This window comes from Balaenoptera borealis, assembly GCF_965194805.1.
Source record: "Balaenoptera borealis genome assembly, chromosome: 7".
NCBI lineage: Eukaryota > Metazoa > Chordata > Mammalia > Artiodactyla > Balaenopteridae > Balaenoptera > Balaenoptera borealis.
Genome location: NC_138864.1, coordinates 29,002,163 through 29,026,837, shown reverse-complemented (window position 1 = coordinate 29,026,837; position 24,675 = coordinate 29,002,163). Strand labels below are relative to the sequence as shown.

General features: G+C 32.5%; 1 protein-coding gene across 9 annotated transcripts in view; it reads left to right on the top strand.

The window, feature by feature from the left end:
• Window positions 1-24,675, top strand: part of CACNA2D1 (calcium voltage-gated channel auxiliary subunit alpha2delta 1) — a 496,546-nt gene that overhangs the window by 425,072 nt on the left and 46,799 nt on the right. For 3 of the 9 annotated variants that reach the window (XM_082399320.1, XM_082399318.1, XM_082399326.1), the window contains 9 exons: window positions 838-927; window positions 5,027-5,104; window positions 7,063-7,137; window positions 7,413-7,487; window positions 10,724-10,780; window positions 14,287-14,358; window positions 15,614-15,685; window positions 18,275-18,336; window positions 24,440-24,516. In XM_082399320.1, coding sequence (XP_082255446.1) covers window positions 838-927; window positions 5,027-5,104; window positions 7,063-7,137; window positions 7,413-7,487; window positions 10,724-10,780; window positions 14,287-14,358; window positions 15,614-15,685; window positions 18,275-18,336; window positions 24,440-24,516 — 658 coding nt within the window. The remainder of the gene's footprint in view (window positions 1-837; window positions 928-5,026; window positions 5,105-7,062; window positions 7,138-7,412; window positions 7,488-10,723; window positions 10,781-14,286; window positions 14,359-15,613; window positions 15,686-18,274; window positions 18,337-24,439; window positions 24,517-24,675) is intronic. The other 6 variants (XM_082399321.1, XM_082399319.1, XM_082399325.1 and 3 more) reach the window with 3 other exon arrangements.

The following is a 24,675-nucleotide window of genomic DNA, read 5'->3' as shown; positions in this document are numbered from 1 at the left end:
TTATTTAAATGAGTTTCTCCAAGTTGTAGGTACAACATAGAAAATTAAACAATAATTATTACAACTTACAACAAGGAGATGATTTTTCTGCAACCATTCAGTTGAAAACATGCTTGTTAAATAACCAGGGAGATTGAAGCAATTAATTTAAATGTATATTATTTTTAAATATTCCTAAATTGCTACTTAAACTCATTAATTCTAAACATAACTGAGGGTCTACAAAATAAACTAAGTCAAAATTTAGCACAGATAACGTGGCATTTGTGGAAATGAATACTGAATACATTGAATTTTGAAATGAAACAGCAGCTGTATTTAAGCCTGATGTCTAGATTTGGCACAGTAGTTCATGTATTTTTTGATATGTTTAAATGTAGTTTTGAATTTCAGCCAAACAATCTGTGATATGAAAACAAGTACGTGGCTGCTTTATTATTTCAAATTTGTGTAGTTCCATCCAGTAAATCGCAGAGCCTTAAATAGTTTAGATTAACATAAAACAATTCACAAGGAACCTATTTCACTTATTGTTGGCTGAACCTCAGAAAGAGAATATTTTGTCACTAGAAAAAAAACTGGGGTAGATACATTGTATAAATAATATAAGTCAAATATTATTGATTCTAAGTATGCAGACATACCATTTATGGAGTACCCAAAGTAGGAAGTGAATGATTATATGCTTAACTTTCTTAATAATTTTGATTCCATCTTCATTTTTAACTCTAGATAATTTTTTCTCTGTGGAGTTTTTTTTTTTTTTTTTTTTTTTTTTTAGCACTGCATTCCTAGTTTTCAACCACGTAACTCTTTTTTGTGTATATGTATATATAGGAATATTTGGATGTTCTGGGAAGACCAATGGTTTTAGCAGGAGACAAAGCTAAGCAAGTCCAGTGGACAAATGTATACCTGGATGCACTGGTAAGCTAGGCTGTTCAACCAAAGACTGTCATAACAAAAGCACACGGCTGACTTCTTCTATTTCTTTCTAGCTTCCATTTCTCTTTTCCTGTTCATGAAACCCTTTCAAAATTCCTTCTATCACAACCTTCTTTGCTAGAATTTAGATAATTTACATTAAAATGTAGACTTATGTGTAGTGGAGAACCACAGATGTGAAGTGTTATTTTTCAGTTGCCATTGAGGATGTAGAATTTCAAACCTGTAATCTTGAATTTAAGACCATTTTGATAACTTTTTGAATTTTTATGTAAAAAAAATACTAAAGTCACATGAATTAGTACCTATTACTGCAGATTTTGAACAAGAATTGTGAAGAAGGTATTTTTAAAATAGACTTCAGCTAGCAGAAGCATGTATATCCTCCATATCTCAAACCAAACTCAACAAAACTCAGAAGTACATGCAGTTAAATAGAAAGTATCTTACCCTATCCTGGAACAATCACAAACCTAACCACCTCTTCATATATATAATTTCTTGCTTTAGATTCAATCCCAAATATTTATGGAAATAGCCATTGGAGTGATCAAATCTGGTGTGAAATAACAAATAAAAACATGTTAATCTGTCCACTACACAATAGAAATTTTAGTACAGGTACGCCATCAAATTTCAAAGCATTGGCTCTCAACTGGTGGTAATTTTGCCCCTCAGGTCATTTGGAAATATCCATAGGTATTATTGATTGCCATGACTGAATAGGGAGGAGTTGCTACTGGCATCCAATGAATAGATGCCAGGGATGCTGTTAGACATCCCACACAATGCACAAAACAGTCACACACACCCCCAACACACACACATACACACACACAACAAAGAATTATCCAGCTCAAAATATCAATAGGGCCGAAGTTGGGAAATCATGTTTTAATGTAGTTTTTACTTTCCTGGTATGAAAGTTATCAATAGTAATTATCATATTTAAGGTTTACTCATACGCTTAACTTAATTAGAGAAGACTTTATTAAGAATTTTACTAATGTAATATATTGGAGAGACTTAAAATATTAAGCCCTGAAAAGTAAATGCTAATTCAATAGCCCCTTTTCCTACTTGGAGTTCAATTATATGCTGATACTACTTTTCTGAATGCAATGATGAACCCAAAGGGCAGAATGCAATCCATTTAGAATTACTTATCATTTGGTTCTTGTAAAATAAACATACACAGGAAGTTAGAAGAAAACTAGGCACTATTAGCAGCAGCCTTGCGTGCTGAGAAAGATAAAGTGAAGCTTGCTTACCTCAAGCCCTCGCTAAAATTACTGTCCAGTGTTCCTTCTTGACATCACATATTTATTTAAGGTCACATGGTCAACTAAATCTATGGTCAAAATGTTTCACGTATCCAAATCCATCACAGGACAAAGTATGATAGGAGGAGTCAATAAGTATGCCCTGTTGTATTTCCTATGACCAGAAGTTCATTAACCAGCATGTCTGCCTTGTTGGTGAGGTTTTTACTGATAGCACAAATGACTTTAGGAAGAGATTTGGGTTCTAAATATGCTGTTCCACCAGCTGAAACTAAATGTAAAAAAAAAAAAAAAAGGAAACAAATGAAGCAAATGAATTGTCTAGTCAGTGGATATACAGAGCATTCTTTTTACTGACTTGAGAATAAAAAGTGACCCATCTTTCATTTCTAAGTATTTGTTTATAATCTCTGCACATAGCAGATTCAAAATATATGCTGGTCAAATTAACAGTTATTTTAAGAAGAAAAAGGTAAAAATTATCCAAGACAAAATGTAATGAATATAATGAGAAAAACGAAGAGAGCTCTGGAAATCAGAAGAAAGAGGGCCATATATTTGGGGATAGAGTAGAGTGAGGTTAAAAAGATGGTGTCATGTTAGCTAAATATATGAGTCTAGGTAAGGTTTCTAAAATTGGTGAGGAGTAGTGAAATCAGAGAAGGGAGGTGCAGTATGAAAATTGGAGAAGTGCCGGGTATATTGAAAGAATGATACCTCAGTCACTTGTGGAGATAATGGGAGATGAGAACAGAAGCAAGACTGGGACAAAATTGTGGAGGGTTCATTTTATTTGGGAGACAAAGTGAGGCTCTTTATGTTAGAGAGATGAAAAGAGTTGCACCCTAGAAACTAAACATCAAATAAATTCCAGGAGGCAGAAATCTTATTTTATTTCTCTTTTTTAGAGACTTGCACAGTGCCTTGGAATAGAGTACAATTTTTTTGGTCTGCTTAATGAAGGAGGGAGAAAATGGAAGTCAGGCACAAATAAGTTCATCCATAATTTTGTCTAATATGTTAGAAGACTAGTATCTCATTTGGGGGGCACATATTACCATATTGAGAAGCAAATTATGGTATTCTGTGTAAATGTAAAAGTTATGCAACAAAAAAGAGCACCCATATATACCTTATCTTATACCGTGCTACCATTTTTAAAACTGTGCCTATACATGTACGGTCGGTCGTCCATATCCGTGTGTTCCATGTCTGTAGGCACAACCAACTGCAGATTGAAAACATTCAGGGAAAAAGAATTTCAGAAAGTTCTTAAAAGCAAAACTTGAATTTGCCAGGCACTGGCAACTGTTTACATAACATTTACATTGTATTTACAACTACTTACATTATATTAGGTATTATAAGTTATCTAGAGATAATTTGAAGTCTATGGGAAGTTGTGCATGGGTTATATGCAAATACTACCCATTTTATATAAGGGACTTGAACATCCGTGGATTTTGGTGTCTTTTGGATACTAGGTTTCTAAGTTATCTGTAATCTGCCTTTCTTTGAGGTGGAAAGCTTTCATTGCAAATATTAATTTGCATATTCAATTAAGGATTTTTCATGGTCACATGTTCTTCCTTAGGATTAAGTAGAAAGCCAACATGTATATCGTACAGCCAACTACGTGTAGTCATTTCCTTAATTTTAATTTTCTTGGTTCCAAACAATTTGATATCTTGTTCTGCTGAAAGCCTATGATTGTCCATCCGCACTAATTCAGTTCCCATTGTTTTTGAGCTTCCCACATGTATAATTAATAATAAACCATAGCCTAAGCCATTTTCTTTATAAGACCGTGCTGTTTCTAGAATTAGAACAGGAGTCATGAGATTTGGATTTGGGGTCACTATTCACAAAAAGATTACTAATATTTTCTCAGCAAATTCAAAATTTTCAACAATAATTTTTAAATTATTTTAAAGAGTAATTTTGTTGAAAATGTAGTTTTGACATGAAATAGTGTTAAAAGAAATATAATTGTTGCAGATGACAATCATAAAAAAGCAACCTCTGACCTGAAAATTAGTTTATTCCAACTAATCTCTGTGGATTCATGTAACATAGGAAACTATCTACATGCTGAGTAACAGTATGTGATTATTTTTATTATACTAAAAGGCTTCATGACTGGACTTTCATATTTGATGCTTGCAGTTGTCTTGTCTGCATCATTTCACTTTGTCAAAAATCACTATTTATTTTGGAGAGTATTTAGAAGCAATATTGCTTCTTTTGAACATCATAGTATACTTACCTAGAATATCCCAGAGATGCAGTATCAGTAGCATGTTTTTTCTGTTTATAATGTTATTCTGCTACACATCTGTGGTTTAGCATGAAGCCTTTGGCTTAGGGCATGAAAAAAGTTAAGAATGAAGCAAAAAGAAAGGAAGGTTAAGTAAATCATTTGAAACAATATTTTAATATCACTCTGCTCATGGTGGTCCCTGATATTAGGAGAACTATCACTCACTATGAAAAAAAGAGTGGAGGGGCAGGGTTACTGAAATGTTTAGTGTAATTTGATTTTTATAGTTATTTGCAATGCTCTCTTAAGAGTATTATTTTAGATGTTGAGTGCTTAAAGAACTGCCTACTAGATCCTGCTTATTTCTAAGACATTTCATTGCCTTTTTAAAAAGTAAGCTTTCAAAATCAATTACTAATTTTTTTGTGGCTGTTTATAAAGTAACTAAAATGCACTGTCAGATATCAAAAACTAATGCAGAATGATAAAGTTTAAATTGTAATTTTAATTTGACTTTTCTCTCTGAATCTATTTTAAGGAACTGGGACTTGTCATTACTGGAACTCTTCCGGTCTTCAACATAACCGGCCAAAATGAAAATAAGACAAACTTAAAGGTTAAAAGTTAATTGATAAAATTAATAATAATAAATGATAAGCTATGACGTTGAAGCTCAGTGTGGATAAGATATTTCTATAAGGAAATACATACAATGTAACTGTCTCGTGAGGCGGGAAGTAAAAGGCAGCAGCTGCCTATGTGATAACCACCTGGGAAAAAGGAAATGCAGGTCAAGTTCTCAGTTCCCCAGAGCCAAGATTCAACTTAACTCTATTTAACTATGACTTGATGAGAACACAAGTTCAGAACTCCAGGAGTAATTACATGATAAATGGGCAGTACTATTGTGTGCACATTTTTAAATGCATCTAAGATATCCTTGGAGTTCAGAAAGAAAAATCCAAAGAAAAAAACCATGGTGATGTTTGTATCAGGTGTATAGGTACCTTTTTAGAATCACTCCTCCTCCAACTTACATTCAAAGGATAGTTTTTTTAATTGTCATGTAACTTAAGGATTTGATTTAAATGAATAGTTCTCATTATTTTTTTCTCTTTTTTTAAGATTCAGGAAAAATACTTAATGAGTTTCATTAAAAATCTTGATTTCTATAGTGCTGGTAATATTGTCAATGTAATATAATGCTACCAACTTGAAGTTCTACAAGTTTTGAAAAATATGTCTCTTGTACTTGTTAAATTGTTTCATTTTTTAAAAATACTTTTGATTGAAAAGTAGGTTTACATTTCTGTTTCTTAGCTTACATAAGAAGGAATTTAAGAATGTGGGAGAAGTTAAGATTTTTTAATGCTAAATACTCATTTTATAGTTTGGTTGACATTCCTGATTTGAGGGAAATTTATTTCCAGTTTATAATATAATGAAGTCGGTTGCACTAAAGTGTTGCTTTTTCACTTATTATGAATGTCAGTGGAACTCCTTATTTTAATAATGTGACCATAGAAAACACTGGTTATTCCTCTTTGGGGGCCCATTACCATTCTTAACTATCTGCTGGTTCTAGTCATCATAACTCAGGAAGGAGTAATTCTCTTAAGTCCTCATGTAGATTATCAAAGGGAATGCTTAAATTTGGGTATTTGCTCAGACTAGGGTTGGTTCATGGGAAAAGAGCACAGTTGTTGACATGACTTTCTCGTTCTATGTGCACCTACACAAAATTTAAAATGTTCTTGTGATAACTATTAACTGGATTTTATGACTTTCTTTGTAACATTTTGATTTATTTTATAATTTATATAATTACATTTAAGACGAAAATTCCTGATTCTAAATTTTAACACCATTCACATCCTATGTCCCATAGAAGATTATGATAACAGTTTACCACATGGCCTTTTTGATTTGCAACTAAAACTGTGATGCCCATTGTTTGCTATTTAGAAGTTAGCAGCAACCAGAAATAGTGTTGGAAGAATTTCTGCTATTTTATTACAAATAAGGTCACATATTGTACTTTTCACGTATACACAGGTATTATCAGCAGCAAAAATCCATGGTTTTCTCATTCCATATTGCCTAATTAACTTTAAACTGGACATTTTTGTGATTTCTTAATCACAGCATACCAAAAAGTTAGTTTACACTCACAAACACACACACACACACACACACACACACACACACACACACACACACACACACACACACACCCCTACAGCTGCTGACTGTTGCTGACTGTACAGCAATTAAAATAAGTATTAGTACAAAAAGTATCAAATTTAAAATTTCATATATCTTTTGTATTTTAGCTTTAATCATCAAGATTTCACTTTTTAAGCTAAATAATAATGATACAGTTGTGGGAATATAATCAAAGCTGAGAATCATTGCAAGTTGATACCGAAAGTGCCTCACCCTTACATATATATATGTTTAAGCTAGTATGGAATACAACCATTGTCAAGCCGAAGGATGAACGTATATAATAATTGTGTAGAAATATGTAAATTTTCGGTAGAAAATACACTGCCTTTTGCTATCTTATTATAGAACCAGCTGATTCTTGGTGTGATGGGAGTTGATGTGTCTTTGGAAGATATTAAAAGACTGACACCACGTTTTACAGTAAGATGCAATTTACTCTTTTGGTAACTTTTCTGTTTTAAAACTCTGTACTAATTTAGCTTGTTTTTAAAGCACTTAAAAGGAACTCTCAAAAATTTTGTGCCGTTATCTTAGCAAAGGAATTAAATATTTAAAAGGATTCTTAAAAGAGTGTAAAGATATCATGTTATCTTTCTTTATGCTTTAAAATATGTATTTAAGAGTTTTTTTTTAAAGAATGTGGATTTCTGATTGTGACTCAGGAATCTTTAAGGTTGTTTCTTATTATTTTTCAGCTGTGCCCCAATGGCTATTATTTTGCAATTGATCCTAATGGTTATGTTTTATTACATCCAAATCTTCAGCCAAAGGTATGTATATAATTTATTTACAATGATTAGTGTTCTGTAAAATTAATGATTAATGTTCTTAAAAGGGTCGTCATTTTTAAATTCACTATACAGCGCTAAGTATAAAGGAACATTATACCTGTAACGCTAATCGATGACAAGACCACAGTTTATAATATATGAAGGTGTGAAAACAGTTTTCGTTTTCTCTTACCTGTTTAGTTCTGAAATGTTTCTATCCACTATCCAGCTAACCAATATTCCTATCTCAAAGGCAGCCATTATCACCTCCTGGGCCTGAGCTTCACACATCCCACTTGGTATTTTGATTAGGCTGTAAGGTGGTGAAGGAGATGGCCTGGATAGGTGTGAACTTGAGAGCATTATTCATGTTCCTCTATGCGTAGGCCATTTGCATTACCCTTTTTTTTCTGGTAATTATCTCTCCTTTCCATCTGCCAGGCTTATAAAGATATGTATGAAATTCAAAAAGAAAAACTCAAATGGGATGGGCTTCAGAAGTGGGAAGGGTTTATTAATCAGGGAGTTATATGGAAGTGATAAAATTCCATACATGAACCATTTTATCCTAATCTTTATGCTTATTTTCCCAGGATATAAAATACTTTCCTAAATGTCTCATCCAACTCATTTCACTTTTCATTAATGCTTCACAGGTAAAAAACTTTATTTATCCAGAAGTAAAATTGGCAAAACCTTATGTATTTTTAATTTATAAGCATCTTCAAGTTATTGTTTAACTTTGAAGATAATATTAAGGATACTTTAAACCATGCTGGATGGAAATATATACAGACTTATGCATATTATTTCCTTCTCCCCAGACATGGAGATTTAATGTTAGTGATGTTTTAGGACACATACAAGTATGTATGTGCACACACACACACACACACACACACACACACAGTTGGGTCATTAAAAACTGTTCAAAAAAATAATAATTAAGAACCATTAATATTGAATGTAAAAACATATTGAATGGTTATAATTAATGTCTGTATTTTATTTCTCACTTTGGAACTTATTTCCATATAAAATCCATCATGATCTAAATATTTGCTAATCGTTAGTAGCTGCTGATCACCCTGCATTATTTTTAAAGTTGTTATTTTATTGTAAATGTGGTATAAGCATATTTTCACATTATTATTAGTCTATCACAGCTCTTTGAAAACATGTCATGTTAAGTTCCTCTCAGAGTTGTTTATGATTGGCTAATCATTCTATGATTTTTCCATAATTGAAAATTTTTAAGTCTTTTTAAGAGTTTTTAACATTTACAGTATTATTTTGTATTATGTTTGTATATCCAGTGTATTTTAAATTATATTCCCTTAAGTAAAGTGATTTAAATGCAGTAATAACGTAATGTGCTGAAGGGTGTGAAGGATCCCAACTTTTACGTAGTTGGACATTTTATGATTGTAAGTCTTAACTCCTTCCCCAGAAAGAACTAAAATATGTCATAGACAAAATAATAAAAAAGAATAATTAGAATAATCATGTATGATGTATATATATAAAACCATCATTTAGAGGTAATTATTTGAAAAGGGTTTTCCCCTTTTCTACATTCTTATACTAATAATCAGTATTTATGTAAAAAGTATTTTATTACTATTTGAATGCTGTTAACATATATTTGACTCATATTTGGAATAATCAATTTACTAAAATTCGTAACGTTACAAAGAAAATAGAAATTCTTTAGAAATTCTTTAGAAATTCTTATTAAAGTCCAGGTGATTTTTCTTCAGGATTATGTTAGCTTTTCATATTTTTAATATAGGAGATTATTATAAGCAAGTGTGCAACAGAAAAAACTTTTAGAAAAAATATTGTTTTAGAAAACATTAAAAATAAAATGTTTGAACAGTCAATGTATTATTTTTTTCTGAAATTCATGCTTGTGAATTAAATATGCTTATCAATTCTCATCATTAACAGGTTAAATATTATAATTTCTTTTTGTGGGTGACAGTACTTGCTATACAGAGAGATACCAGAACCTGATAAAGGACGATATAGTATAAGATAGTTGTTTTAGAAATTGACAAATACAGAGGACCAATATGGTTAGAGTAATATACTAACAAAATTAATCTTAATTTTTTCATCCAAAATTCACCAGTAGAAATAAAGGAAAATAATGCTACATTCCATAGTACCCATTATTATTTAACAAGATCAAAGTCTAATCTTACGCAGGTATCCTTTGCTGAATGCCTTTTGTTTTCTTCTTGAAACTGTAATCTTAATTCACATTGTTTCAGTACAATTTTGAAGTTTATAGAAGGCAGAACAAGTGTCCTAAAGGCAAGAATATCAGAAAATAAAGTAGCTATGAATCTTTTGCATATCTAATTTTCTGAGGAATCATTACTTATCTTCTCAGAGAGACTTTTCAAAGTATCCACCATGACCACATTTTGACAAATGCTAAATTATGTATCCTCCTTTATTCCAAAATGCATTTGAGAGTTCCTCCGTTGTGTTTCAATGAAATAACCAGATTAGGTATACTTATTGATACCTCATTTTTATCAGTAAAGAAATATTTATTGTATAGGAAATTGTGCATAATTTACATTTTAGAAGTCCATATTTAAAATAAACCTACAGTGTTATGACTGAATTCTCCATTTGTTCCATAGATGTAACATTTGATGTCACTAACAAAGGCACAAATTTTAAGCGTTGAAGACTGACTTTTTAATATCCTATCGTATTTATATTTTAACACATTTGAATCATATACATTCTAAAGAATTCCTGTTTTTTCCTTTTTTTAAATCACCATAGGGAATTCTCCGACAGTCCAGTGGTTAGAACTCGCCACTTTCACTGCGGTGGGACTGGGTTCGATCCCTGGTCGGGGAACTAAAATCCCGCAAGCTGTGGGGCACGGCCAAAAATAAAATAAAATCAGCAAAGAAGTTGTCTGAGACAAACCATCTTTCTGATTTCCTACATTCTCACTTTTTTTTCCCCTAGGAATAAAAGGAAAACATTAGTCATTTTGCTAAAAAAAAAAGTCTGAGTATTTTTACTAGCATTACATATTTTATTCACTAAAAATATTTTTGAACTTTCATTTCATTTATTGACTCATCATGAACTTGATGATACCTGTTTCTGATCGAGGAAATAACTGACCAAAATTGATGATAGGATAGAATGCTTACCCATGTTGATATGTAGTATGATGAATTACCATCTTTCTGTTGCTTCAGCCTATTGGTGTAGGTATACCAACAATTAATTTAAGAAAAAGGAGACCCAATGTTCAGGTAACTGTGAATGAAGTTAGCAGTGCCTTCAAATTTGCTAAATCAGAGTTGCAATTAAGCTTCTCTTCCTAAAAGCATATGATTAATGCTGCCTTTCCTGACAGCAAGCTTCCAGAGCATGAGATGGAGATGAGCATCATTTCTCAATAAACCAGAGCAAAAATGTTATTAATAATGGCAGAGGGTATGCATTTGCTGACTAAAGATTGCTAGCAAATGATAATCAGAGTAATCGCAATTAAATGGCTTCTAAAAAATAAATTTGTTATTAAATATTGTGAAGTTAGTGTCAAATCCATGTAATCCTAACAATTTGCTTGTAAAATTAACTCCTTAGTGGAAATAAAAATAGAATTCTATTATATAATTTCTATAAACCACACAATTTAACCCAAAATTTCTTTGGATTTCTAAGTGTATTTTCAGATTAGCAGTTAGAGGAAGTTCCCTTCACCTATTTAAAAATGTCCAAAATTGCAACTAAATATTATCTGGCAAACTTACTGCAAAATCTTTTCTCTGATGGCAGCATATTTAAACATTATTCTATGTATGCTTATTTCTATAAGTGCACTAAAAATAATCAGCAGGAAAAAAAAAATAATCAGCAGGATACTTCCTATAGTTTAGTAGAATTTAGCAAGAGCATTTCAAAATTTCAGAGAAAGTTCAATATGACTTAAGGTTTTCTATGACAGCCTATCATTTCTTTTAAAAAGTTGCTGACATTATAATGGAGAGGTAGTGTGATATTAAGAGATCATTAAGCTATGAATTAGTAGAACTGAGTTCCAGTTTGTTCTACTTATAGCCAACACTATATCCTTGAGTAGTTCACTAAACCCCATAGTACTTCAGTTTCTTCATCTGAAAAGCAGGAAGATTAAACTTATAATTGTTTCCTATCCTACACAGTATATTCCTAGGAAATTGAATACATATATTGATCCCCAGCTCCATCTCCTGAAAATTCTGATTTAATTTGACCAGGGATGGGAGCCGGGCTTCTGAAGTAGTTTTAAAGATTCCCAGGTAATTCCAAAGTACAGAGCCAATGGATTAATAGAAGCTTCAGTTTCCTTCTAGCTCTACAATTCCATGACAATCTGAATTTCGTGTTGTTGCATCAGTCTCCATTTCTTTTGTGATTCCTGTAGAGGTTAAAATTATGTTTATGTCTTTTCTTGATTTATTAGATTGTTTTATGTTACTCCTCTTGCATGTTTCTTTTTGTGGATTACCTTGGATCATACTCATTGCAGTCATGTACATTTTAGTGAATTTTTAGTTTTGCCATACTTTCAAATATTGCATGTAAATATTGTGATATAATTTAAAAATAAACAACCTGAAAAATGGTTTGTTTTATTTTTGTTTTCCTTCCAAGGAAACTCCAAATGGCAAACTAGCAACCACACAAGACGTCTGAACTTGGAAAATATTTTTTGAGCTATGTAGTATTTTTAATAATACCAACTACTAATTATTTCAATTTAAAATTTAACAACATTGCCTTGTGCCTTTTGTTTTAGTTCCACAAATGGTATGGCCTTTATATCAGTTGATATTCAAATTTTACAAATGAGAATTGTTAGATATTTAAAACATCAAACAAAAGTACTGGGAGTGCAGGGACTGGATTCCAGTTCTCAAGCCTCTCTTGGTGCTTTCTGATGAGAAGAGTTGCTTTAGAATTTTTCAATCACTGTACCTGTAATGAGTCTTTTAAAAAATGGTCAGCCAGATTGCCATTTAAAAAGTACAAGTGATGCATTGACATTTTTCTTTTATGATTTCCTTTTCCTGTCTGTGTCTTTGTATGTTGGATTGGGACGTGATCTTCATATTGCCAATTCTTCCTGATAATGCCTCCTCCATGCATGCTGTTTGGGTCTGGTCATGCTATGCATTATCCATTGCATGTAAGATAATATTCTTATTTATGTTTATATTTTATCATTTTATTTTGACTTTGTTTTGTGGTGAGTTAAAATTTTAACACTGATGTGAGGGTGTTTGTGTAAAGATGATTTATTTCACGAGACGTTAAATAAGCAATTCAGAATAATTTGTCAGCTTTAGAGTATCCTTTGGATAGAAACTTTCTCAGTTTTGTTTTTTAAACAGAGGACTAGAATTATTTTCAATGCTGATTTTTATTTTTTTCTTATAAAATATTACTTTTCCAAAGAGTATTTGCTTCTTATACTGTGTCATTCAGCATTTGAAATAAATATGTTTAATTTTAATACATTTTTAATTATTGGCATTGTGTTGCGTAGTCAGCCCTACTAAAGCAGTGTTTAAAATAATGATGATCTGAACGTATTTTGGAAGAACGTGTGAGCCTGAAATTTTTAAAATTCCAGTGACCTTGCACTAATACAACATAATTTCTATTTATTTATTACTTCTATCTAATTAGTTATCATATATTGATGGTATTTATTTTAGTAAATATTAAAAATCCAGTTTCTAAATTTTTACAGTTGTAAAATGATAGACACCTATTATGATTTTATGTTCTAGTGAACTTTGAAATTCTACTATGGCATGTTACATTACTTAGTAAGTGTTATAAGAGAATAGTATATTTTTGTTTATCAAATATTTTGATATCCTCATTTTATGACTGAGAAATTTTTTAAATGTCATGTGAGGTGAATTTACCAGGTTAACAGTTTCCTTTGATATGTTTATGTAAATAATCTGCCTGTTCCATAGTGAAGTTGATTTCTTATTACACACCAGCAAGAAGTAGCAGTAGGACGTGTAGAGCAGGAAAACAGTATTTAGTGAACCTAGGGGTTATTATTCAAGTTAGACTTCAATCACAATAGCTAATCTTTATTAAAATCCTTATGACTTTACCATAAATTTTATCTTACAAAATTGACTTAATTTGACTCATTAAAATATATTGTAAAATTTCTGAGTTTCAAATACATGAAGCAAACTTGCATCTTTTCTTTATGCATTTGAAGAAGGAAAAATAAATTTAGAAGAGTTTGTTTTGCTTAGCAAATGCAAACATTTTTAAAACAATTTCCCTCATATAATTTTATTTTTTATGGAATACAAATAATGTATATTACTTACACATTGCCTTTGTTTTATTGCCAAATATGTTATCCACATGGCTGCATTTGGCTCCCTTCACGTCCCAATTAAAGATAAAAAGCTGTAAGTGGATCTTCAGAAGTCATATTGCCACAGGATTTGTGATTATAAATGTCCTATCTAACACAGGACTCAAAACTCTTCAGTTGGTGATTAATTAAAATTTGTCTGCTGTACTTAAAGCTCAAATCCCTAGCCTACTTATTATTATTTTAAAATATATATGAGAGAATATACCTTTATATAATTATTTTGTCAACTGTTTAAGATACCTTAGGTAAGTAACTTTTATGGAATTAATTTCATATTTAAATATCTATTGAGTTATTCTATATACAGCGTCATCTTACAATGTCATATGTGCTTAATTACTATTTTCTGTGTAGAACCCCAAATCTCAGGAGCCAGTAACTTTGGATTTCCTTGATGCAGAATTAGAGAATGATATTAAAGTGGAGGTGAGTGCAATCAGTCAGCTTGAACAACACCCTCAGGTCAGATGCTGGTATTCTTCCAGTCTACAGGGATCTGTTGAGCAGCTTCATTGTGTTGGTTCTGTCTTTGGTACTATACACACAAAGATGAATGTTTTTTATCTTTAAAAATTTCTAGATCCTGGGCTCTCTCATCCGAAAGATCCTATGAAAAGGAATAAATATTTTAAATTGGGTGTGACCTTAGTTTTTTTCTTTCTCCTTCCACAGGTAGAGTTATTTTCAGTATCTCAATACAAATGTAACTTGTAAATTTCAATAAAAAACATAGAGAGGGGGATGTTGCCATAGAGATGAAAGAAAAGTTGCAGGGAATTTAATCATCCAACCACCCAATAAGCAACATGAGGAAAGAAGCTGCCATGTTTGTCTTAGTACTCTATACTCAGAAATTTTCTATTTTATTTCAAAACCAAAATTGCATGCCACTTCCTCCGAGAGGGCCTTCCATAATAATAGGGATAATCATGAATAATAACATTTATTGAGTACATGATATGTGTCAGTCATGGATTCTCAAAAGCCTTTGAATAGGTACATTGTTATTGTTATTATTATTATATCTGTTGTACTGATGATCTTTTTGAGGTACAGGAGGTTAAATAGCTTATCTCCATTTACTCAGCTAGTAAGTAGCAGAACCAGGATTTGAACCTGGCTCTTGCACTCCAGAGCAGAGATTTTTAAGATTCTTTCAGATGAATTAACTCCTTCTCTTATCTATTCAAAGGCCACCGTATTTCTTTTACAGTTTGTCACAGTGTGTTTTAACTTGTACTTGCTGTACACATTTTACAACCTTACTCCCTCAATGTAGAACAAGAGAATCTATTTATCATCGTTACCTTAGACTGAGGCATAGTGCTGGGATGTTTTAGGTAAATAATGAATATTTGTTGTAAAGTATTTTGACAGGATAAAGTAGGATCATGTAATGGTGAAGAGCTTGGTTTCTGGACTCTCATACCGCTGAGTAACTGTAATAATATTTAACCTCTCAAGTCTCAATTTCCCCTCCATCAGTCCCATAAAGTAATTGAGCACTTTTATTCATTACATTTCAAAAATTAATGACTGGTTGAAAATATTTCATTAAGAATGTTTTTATCATTTTAAGATGATGTAAAATAACGATGTGGTAACTTTTAAAAGAATATTTCCACACTTCAGTAGGTCAATTTAGTATCTGCTATAAAGTAATTGTTTCAATTTCCCTTAGATTCGAAATAAAATGATAGATGGAGAAAGCGGAGAAAAATCATTCAGAACCCTGGTTAAATCTCAAGATGAGGTAAGAATTAAGTCAGGTTTATTCTTAAATAAAAATGTATATATTAATAATGATCATTGATATTAGTGGTAAAGCAATATTTATTCATAAAAAGGGATGTTTCTAGAAAACAAAAATTGTTTAAAGCACTCTTTGCTGGAGGGATATTTTTAATAAGGTTTTTAACTGAAATTTTTATAAAATATTGCTTTAGATTTCTTGATGAATTCTTCTATAATTTACAATATGTTCCTGAAAATTATATTTTTTAATTTTTTTAATTGATGTATAGTTGATTTACAATATCATGTAAGTTTAAGGTATACAGCACAGCGATTCAGTTATACATACATATATATACACACATATATATATATATATTCTTTTTCAGATTCTTTTCCCCTATAGGTTATTACATAATATTGAATATAATTCCCTGTGCTATACAGTAGGTCCTTGTTGGTTAGCGAAAATTATATTTATGTCTCCATTTTTTTTTTTTTAACCAGTATAAGAAATAGAATACACAATATGATGTTTGCCATGTTCTTTTAGGCCATTTCAGTCATACAAATTTGAAGTTAGTATTTAATAGCTGTATGTTTTGTATGGTTTGTGTATGTAGCTTGTTGAGTTCCATATATTAATTTTTTGTTTGTTTCTTAACTTGTTTCTGGCTTCATTTATCTTCTTTTACTATCTATGCACTATTGCCCTGAATTTAAACCTGAAATTAAATCAAGAGATAACACAGCTACTGCCATAAAAATCACTGGTACAGCTAGGTAACACTTGTATTGTTTTATATTGACGTGGAAAAACTCCATGTATATGAGAAGTGTGTCTATTCATTATCAGTCACATGTGGAATAAATACACATTCGTATGTTTGAGGATTGGAAAAATAAAGCTTGGAAACTTAATTTAAGCTTTTATGTATAATTTATGTCCGTTTCCTCACAATCCCATCCGTTTTAAGTGTAACATTTCTCCTGAATTTCTCAGCAGAGCTTTCCCTAAGATGGAGCTAGGATCTAAATACAGTACTTCATTAACACGTGCCTTTTCTCATTTTAATATCATCAGGAGTCCCTATTACCAGAACCCAAGGGGGGGTATACACCAGTTTCCGTCTTTGTTGACACATCAACTCTGTTTACTTAGACTTTAGCCATGCTGTTTACCACCTCACTTTTCAGAGGAAAGGCGTAAAGCATTCAGCAGTTCTGCCAGCTTCTCCATCTTGTTCTGCCAACAAGAACTCTGGGACCTGCACGTTCTTTTTTCCACTTACAAATCAATTTTCTGTTTATTCAGTCACTTTGATATTTCTCTCCTTCAATTTACTGTAAATTCTTCTTTTTGACCCATATCCACCCATAGACTTTTCCTATTAATTATATTGAAGAAAGTAGTGTTTTGTATGTTTATTTCTCTAATCCAACACAGTTTTTGATATTCTGTTTTTTATAACTTGCTGAACAATACTAGTTTGCCCTGGTTTTTTATGAGTATTAATAAATATGTAAACATTAGTTCTTTTAATTCTTTTATGAATTTTAGGAGTCCAAAAATTTCCTGAGCACTTCCTGCCCTCCCTCCCCCCCATCCTCCACACACCTCAGTAAAGCCATGGGGATATTTGATGTATAGAAGCAACACTGTGTAGTTGTTATAAAATGAACTTGACATCGTACATTCTCCTTCATCCTGCCGACTAAAGTCCTCGTTTCTTCATCAGTAAATTGTGGAAAAGAATAGTATTTCATTTACTCCAGGGAGTTGATTAAATGATACAATGACTGTAAAATGCCTACATATTACCTAACACCAAGTACTATTCAGTGACTATTATAGCAATATTAATATTATTGTTGAATATTATGTTAATATTGAATAACAATATTATTGTTCTGATGAGGATGATGAAGCTGGTGATAACTAAAAATATTAAAAGATACATATGTGTCATCACCATACCTAATGGAAGAAGTAATGATCATTTCTTTACTACTGTTCAGTAGCTCCGTAAGAAAGATTCAATATCCATGAAGTTATTTAGCTCTCACTTCCTTTCCCTGGTGGATATAGTTGTCTTTCTAACCTTCAATGATACTAAGTAATTAGTCTCTTATAATAGATAAATACTATAATAATGGCTTAATAAGAACAGTAATGTGCTAATCATACATTTGGGTCTAGACACACTGCATTAATTTCCTGATATTATCAATTTCTCTTCAACATCTCCTACTGTGGAAATATCTGAGCATTATCTAATATTTCATTCCTGTTTCATTATTAAAATTTATTTTTCAGGAAATGTTTTTAAAGTTTTGAGGTTAATAATTTGGCATAAATTACTAAGATTTTGCACTTAAACGTCCTTAAAATTTATTATGTGGGTATTTTTTTCCCTGAAATGTTGCTTTACACACACGCCCCCCCATAACAGAATAAATAATTGTAGAACAGAATAGATCAGATATTTGTGAAGAAGGGTATTGAATGATGACTGAATTTATAAATAGAGCCTAGCATTCTGCTCTTCATATAAATTCACTTCAAATAAAAAGTGATGGTAACCATGTCCAACTCTTTTTTTTTTAGAGATATATAGACAAAGGAAACAGGACGTATACATGGACCCCTGTCAATGGCACAGATTACAGGTAATTAACCTTATTTATTTATATGTGTGCTGTATAAAAGAATATTCAGTTCAGTGCCTTTCGCCTATTTTTAAGTAGCCATTTCTCCAGTGGATGAATGTTGTCTTTACATACTCATAAGCTATTTTCAATATAATTAAAATAGAAATGTTATCCTTTCCAACATTAAAATGCATTAAAGTTATACATTCTGATTTTCAAAATGAGAAAGATGGGAAAAAGCTAGAAATATAAAATTTAGAAATGAAAACTTGCATGATATACATATATTTGGTGTTTTATATATTTATGTTAGTAATAATAAATGTTGACATTTATTACTTACTTTGTGGTCATCACCTCCACTGACCTCCTCATTTAAACTGTCATTTAGTTTACATTACTTACATTTAGGTTGCAAATTAACTTAAAAATGAAACTTATTACATCATAGTATAATCTGATATAAAACGCTCAATTGATATAATTTAATCCCATGAGTAGAAATTCTGTAATATCCTGATCCCTTCAATTGACTGGACCTTGGAAAATTGGACAGACTAATACCCTAAAATTTCTTGGAAATTCTCCATTCTTCAACACTTGCTGAGCATTTTTTGTTTTGTTTGCTCTAACTCTAAGGTCACCACTTTCCCTGTGGTCCTGCTTCCTACAGCCTCATACTACTGAGGCTGATACGAAAATGTCCTTCTTGTTACTCATTCTCTCTTCCTCCTCCCTCACACCTCCCATCTTTGGATCTCATGTCACCAGACCACACCAGGGACCGTTCCTCCCTTTGAACAGTCATCTCCCTCTCGTTCCTGTGAGATATCAGTTTCTGCGTGGTTGCCACCCTCTCCTCCATTCACACGGATCAGTGTTTCTCAAAGCATTTGAGACATACCCACGCTTATATAAAATAAAACAAAAATTGTTTACTAAAATGAACTTTAAAAGAGATGAAAACTCAAGTGGAAAAAAAATGTTTATTACATTTCATAGACATGAAATTCATGTGTCAAATTGCTATAAAAATTTCTAAATGCTTACTCTCAATTTCTATGCTTAATTAATCATGAGCTGGTAATAGATAGTTTGCAAAGTGGGCCAGGTCCCTTGACACACATTAAATACCAGTGACATAGATGATTTTTCTGGTGCCTGAACTCTCATTTTTTTTTTTTTAAATCTCCTCCCCTCTGATGATCTTGTCATTCCCCTATCTTAGCTACCTACTCCAAGGTCATGTTTTACAACTCTAACATTAAGACTGCAAGTCCTTCATAATCTTAATTTGAGATTTTTTTTATCTAACTCTCAGAGTAATACATTTTAGCTTTCCAACCCCTCCTTCTAATAGTCCAACTGCAACAATCCTTTGACTCAATTGAGATCTGAAATCCATCAACCCCTTCGACCTTTTCACTGTCCTTGCCGTCCTCATGTCCTTGTACCCCTCTTTATTGAGCATAAATTCTTTGGGTCTTACTACGTTCACTCTCTTACACAAACCATCAACTCCCTGTATCATACTCAGGTTTGGCCCATTTTTCTCTCAGGTGATGTCTTTACTTCTGTTTTTCTCAGTGAAATAGGAAGCGATCAGAAGAGACCTTCTACCACATAACGACTTGCATCTATATCTCCATTTCCTATCTCTATTTCTATTCACAACACAATAACAAGGGTGATATTATTAATACTTGAGTTATATTGTTTCATTTCTCTACTCAAAATTCTCCAATAATTTGCTATCTTAATCTCTATAAAATCCGAAGTTTGTCATGACCATTAGAGGACTTACAACATCTGACCTCATTTACCATCAGTTCTCTGAAGTTACCTTATCAGATTCTCCACTGAACCACCTTCATCTTAGAGCTACACTATCCTCCTTGCTAGTCCTCATAAAGCCGGGACCATTCTGCCTCAGGACCTTTGCACCTGAAGTTATTTCTGCCTAGGATGAATTTTCCCCAGGTATTCACATGCTTACTCTATCTTCACACTTTCACTTACTTTTTTGTCACCTCACTAAGGCCTTCCCCAGTAATCCTACCTAAAGTGTAAAGTGCCTCATTATCATTTGATATTATATATGTGTATATGCACATACACACACATATATATGAAGCATATATAAAGAAATTTATTTCTACTGTTTATTGTTTGTCTTCCTTCACTATTAAGTTCTAAGAGGGCAACGTTCTAAGACTGTTAGACTCTGAGATTCTAAGATTGTTGCCTGCTTCATTTATTTTTGAATCCTCAGCTCATAAGTCAGTGGCACACAGTAGACATTCTGTAAATATTTACACAGTTAAATATTTAGATTTTCAATTTGTCTCATTCTGTCAAATCCAAATAATAGTTTCCAAACTTCCATGGCAATACTCAAATATGAGGGCCTCTTTAACTACATATTAATATACAGTTAATATGTAGCCTACTTAATAGGCTGTGGTGGACTCAACTGTTCTTTTCCTAATAAGAGGAAACAACACTCCTCCCCACTCTGCCCCAGAACATACACATAACTTTTCAGGGGAGCCTAGAGCGCTGGGGATTCCCCTAGAGCTGTAGTGGGTTGCTAGGATGGCACTCAGACTAGGTCTAGAAGAGGGGCACACGGTTACCAATGTCATGAGACACTACCTGCCAGTCTTTCTCCAGTTTTTCAGTTTTTGACATAATTTTGAACCTATTGAATAACACCAGAATGAATGTTTATTTTACTTGTGTCTCTTGATTTCTCTCTCTCATTTCTATTAGGCATCTCTTTACGCATATACAATCTTTATGTACATACATCAGTAATTATTTTTCTTTCCATTTCCACGGTTATTGCCACCTTTCATTTTTTTGGATAAACTTGTCAAAAGGTGTGACGGCCAATGGGAAATCTGGGAGCCCTGTCTCGTTAGCGATGATTTCATGATAAAAAGAAATGTTGGATGCACATGTGGGAAAGTGCTCTCTGCCTTTGTTTCTTAGACAAATAAATTCTAAGTTAGAAAAACCATTTCTTTTCGACCCTGATAGTGAGTCAGTCTGATGGTTGGTCCTACTGCAGTCATAATGATACTCTGGGGGAATCTTAAATTCTTACTATACCTTTCTTAAATATGTTTTTAATAGTCTCACAAATGTCTACTGCATTCATCCCGTTTCCCTCACACACCAAGTTGTAATACAGGTGGCCAGATTAATGTTCTTTTCTCCAGTTCTGAGTACATCTCTCCTTGTTCACAAAACTTTAGGCTCTTCCCATTTTTATCCAAGTTTAGATTCCAAGTCTGAAATTCACATCACACATTTCTAGCCTAGCGTGTCTGCCCTGTGGTTTCCCCCACTGCACTGCACTACCGATACAAACCACTGTTCTCTGAACAAGCCCTAACTGCACCACCTTTGCATGTTTTCTTCACACATTCTCTTCACAAATCTACAGCTTAGAGCCGGATTAAATCTATGTCCATTGTAAGTACTCCCCTGAATCTCCATACAAAGAAATCCACAAATAACAAGCTAGAACAACATATTACATCTAAATTGAAGAAAAAAAATGGCAGTGTTTTTATTTAATGAATTAGGTATCAAATTTCACTTAGTGATTTCTGTCTCCTTAAGCCTTGATATAACTTGATATAACATATTTGGAAATATAGTAGTTATTTTAACAGAATGTTCTCTTTTTTTTTAAAAGAAGAGTTTGATTTTTATGGTGATATAAATGAGTTGAAAAGTGTGTTATATTCCATTTAACTAAGTTAACCATGTTTATGGGAGTCACAAAAATATTGCATGGGCTGTACCATCCATCTGGTGGCCACTGGCTTTATTAGACTTTTATCCCTGGGAGAAAATAAAAGCAGACTTGATTTGTTGGTTTTATAAGGAGAGAGATAGCAAACTGCATATGGCAGCATCCTTGACTCAGAATGTTGATTGAAGATCTTATCTGCTATAGGTTGAAGAAATAACTGTTGCCTGAAGAAAAAAATCATTAAATTATGTGTAACCATATTTTTCTATAAAATAAAGCATAGCTATTAATAGCAACCTGAGACTCGCAGGCCAATAAAATGTATATTCGATATGTCAGTTTTAAAACATCTATTGTGTTCCTCATGGGTTTCCACACTATTTTTTATGGTACATGAGATGTAACCCAAGCTTACAGTGTGACGCTGTAGCAGCCACGTGGTGTAATGTTATCGGTCTTAATTTGAAGTTTCTCTTAGCAATAAATGCTGATAGGGCAATAAAAACGTCCTAATTTCCCTTGAGAGGCATTTGTGGGAGACAATCTTCAAATGCTCACTAATTCTGCTCTACATTTTATAAATGACAAGTGAATCATGAAAGGTCATCTTGCTTTCAGACTAATTGCACTGCTTATTCTAATTTTAATCTCTGCCTCCCTTTAAAGGAAGTTACCTTTAAAATGAATGTGGAGATTTTCATTAAATCTACATAACATTTTATTTCTCTGACCTTTTCCCATAAGGAAAGTATATGAATTACTTAATGATGGAGAAAGATTTGGGAATTGGAGGTAACAAGCATCCACTTATTTTGCTATCTTGACTGCATAATTAAATTGTAGCAAATAAGCCCTTGCATTTTTCCTCTTCATAGAGTGAATTTTTAGCATATATTCATAAGAAGAAAAACCTGGAATTTTATATTTTGTCCTGTTCTATATTGCTCATAAAAAAAATGTATAACAGCATTACACTTTGGACATCCATCCCCAAAGCCTGGGAAACATGAGGCTTGAGTGATTTAAAACAAGATCTTCTGCAAATGCCTAGAAATACTCAGAAGCCTAGAAATGCACACATTTTTCTGTGCATTGCTAAATTTGGGGTTAAATTGTAAAAACGAATGCTGAATAACTCAATTGGTCACATTAATCAAGCGTCATTTTTTAATAATAGTTGCATTGGGAATCTTAGAGATAACCTCATTTTTGGCATTAGTTTGTTAGTTTCCTTCTGTACTCAAAGGATAGCAGAGGCCATTTGCAACTGTAAGTATGGATATGGAATAATTAGTTATGTTCTGCACATGTGTATCAGCCATTGTGAGAGTAGAAGAATTACACACATGCCGTTGTTACGGGAAAGTGCATAATATTCTGATATCTTTTAACAATTCCAACATTTTGTGTGTTTTATTACTTGTCGGCTTCAAAATGAGTGCGGTTACCTGCCTGTCAGCTTTTTAGTTTGTACAGTCATATTAAGACAGGGTTGGATGATAGGCTTATTTGACAGTCCTTGCGTCTAAAATGTTCAGAATTTGGCTTAAGATTTGCACTGGAGCTTTTCTCCAGTGTGTACATGTACCATGGGACTAGAGTAGCCCATGGCTCTTGTAAACTATTAAAGTCAAGATGTTTTTCCTATTGTACCTAACAGCAATCTACCAAATGATATGGAATATCCACAGTTAATGAACTTGAAATAAATACAGTTACACTGTTGGGTAAGAACCAATTGGATGAGCAAGTGCTATAAAGGAATCTGAATTTCCCTTCCAAAAGACATGGGGGAAATTGCCTAGGAAAGAGTTGTACAATATTAGGTATTTAACCCCTCAAAACAGACTATTTCAGATGATTTTATGCATTGTGTAATTAGTAATGATAATAATACTTCTTTCATTTGTAATTTTTAGCAGTGTACATTTGCTAGCAAGCACTGTAGCATTATGTATAATTCATGAGGGAGGAGATAGCCAATTGGCATGATATAATTACTTTGCTTAAACGTAGCCCTAGTATTCTTCTATTTTTGCCCACAAAGTATTTTAATATAGTTTTCTGGAAATACAGTATCCATGACATTTCATCTTCAGCTGATTTATGGGCGCATTTTGTAGCTTATTTTCCATGTGTCTCTTCTGATTCTCTACGATGTAGAGAACTGGATGGCAAGACCAGATTAAGTACCCTATTTGCTGAAAGCATTTTCCTGTCAAAGTAATATGTCTTTTCCTTCCCATGAGGAAGATCTTTGGATTTTCCATGAACTTGATGTGTCTTTTTTTTTTTAAGTTATGTTTCATTTTTGTTTGTTTGTTTGTGTTTATGCTTCTCTTGTTTCTATTGCAGTTTGGCCTTGGTATTACCAACCTACAGTTTTTACTATATAAAAGCCAAAATAGAAGAGACAATAACTCAGGCCAGATGTAAGTACTGTGAAAGCGACTTCAGGGTCTGTTTGTTATCTCCTAGTACCAGAGGTTTAAATACGTCTAGACTTTGGAATACCCAAGGCTTATACATTTTAGTGGGTGTTATTACCAGATCAACAGCAATGATTCTAACCCATTCCAAACATGCAAGGA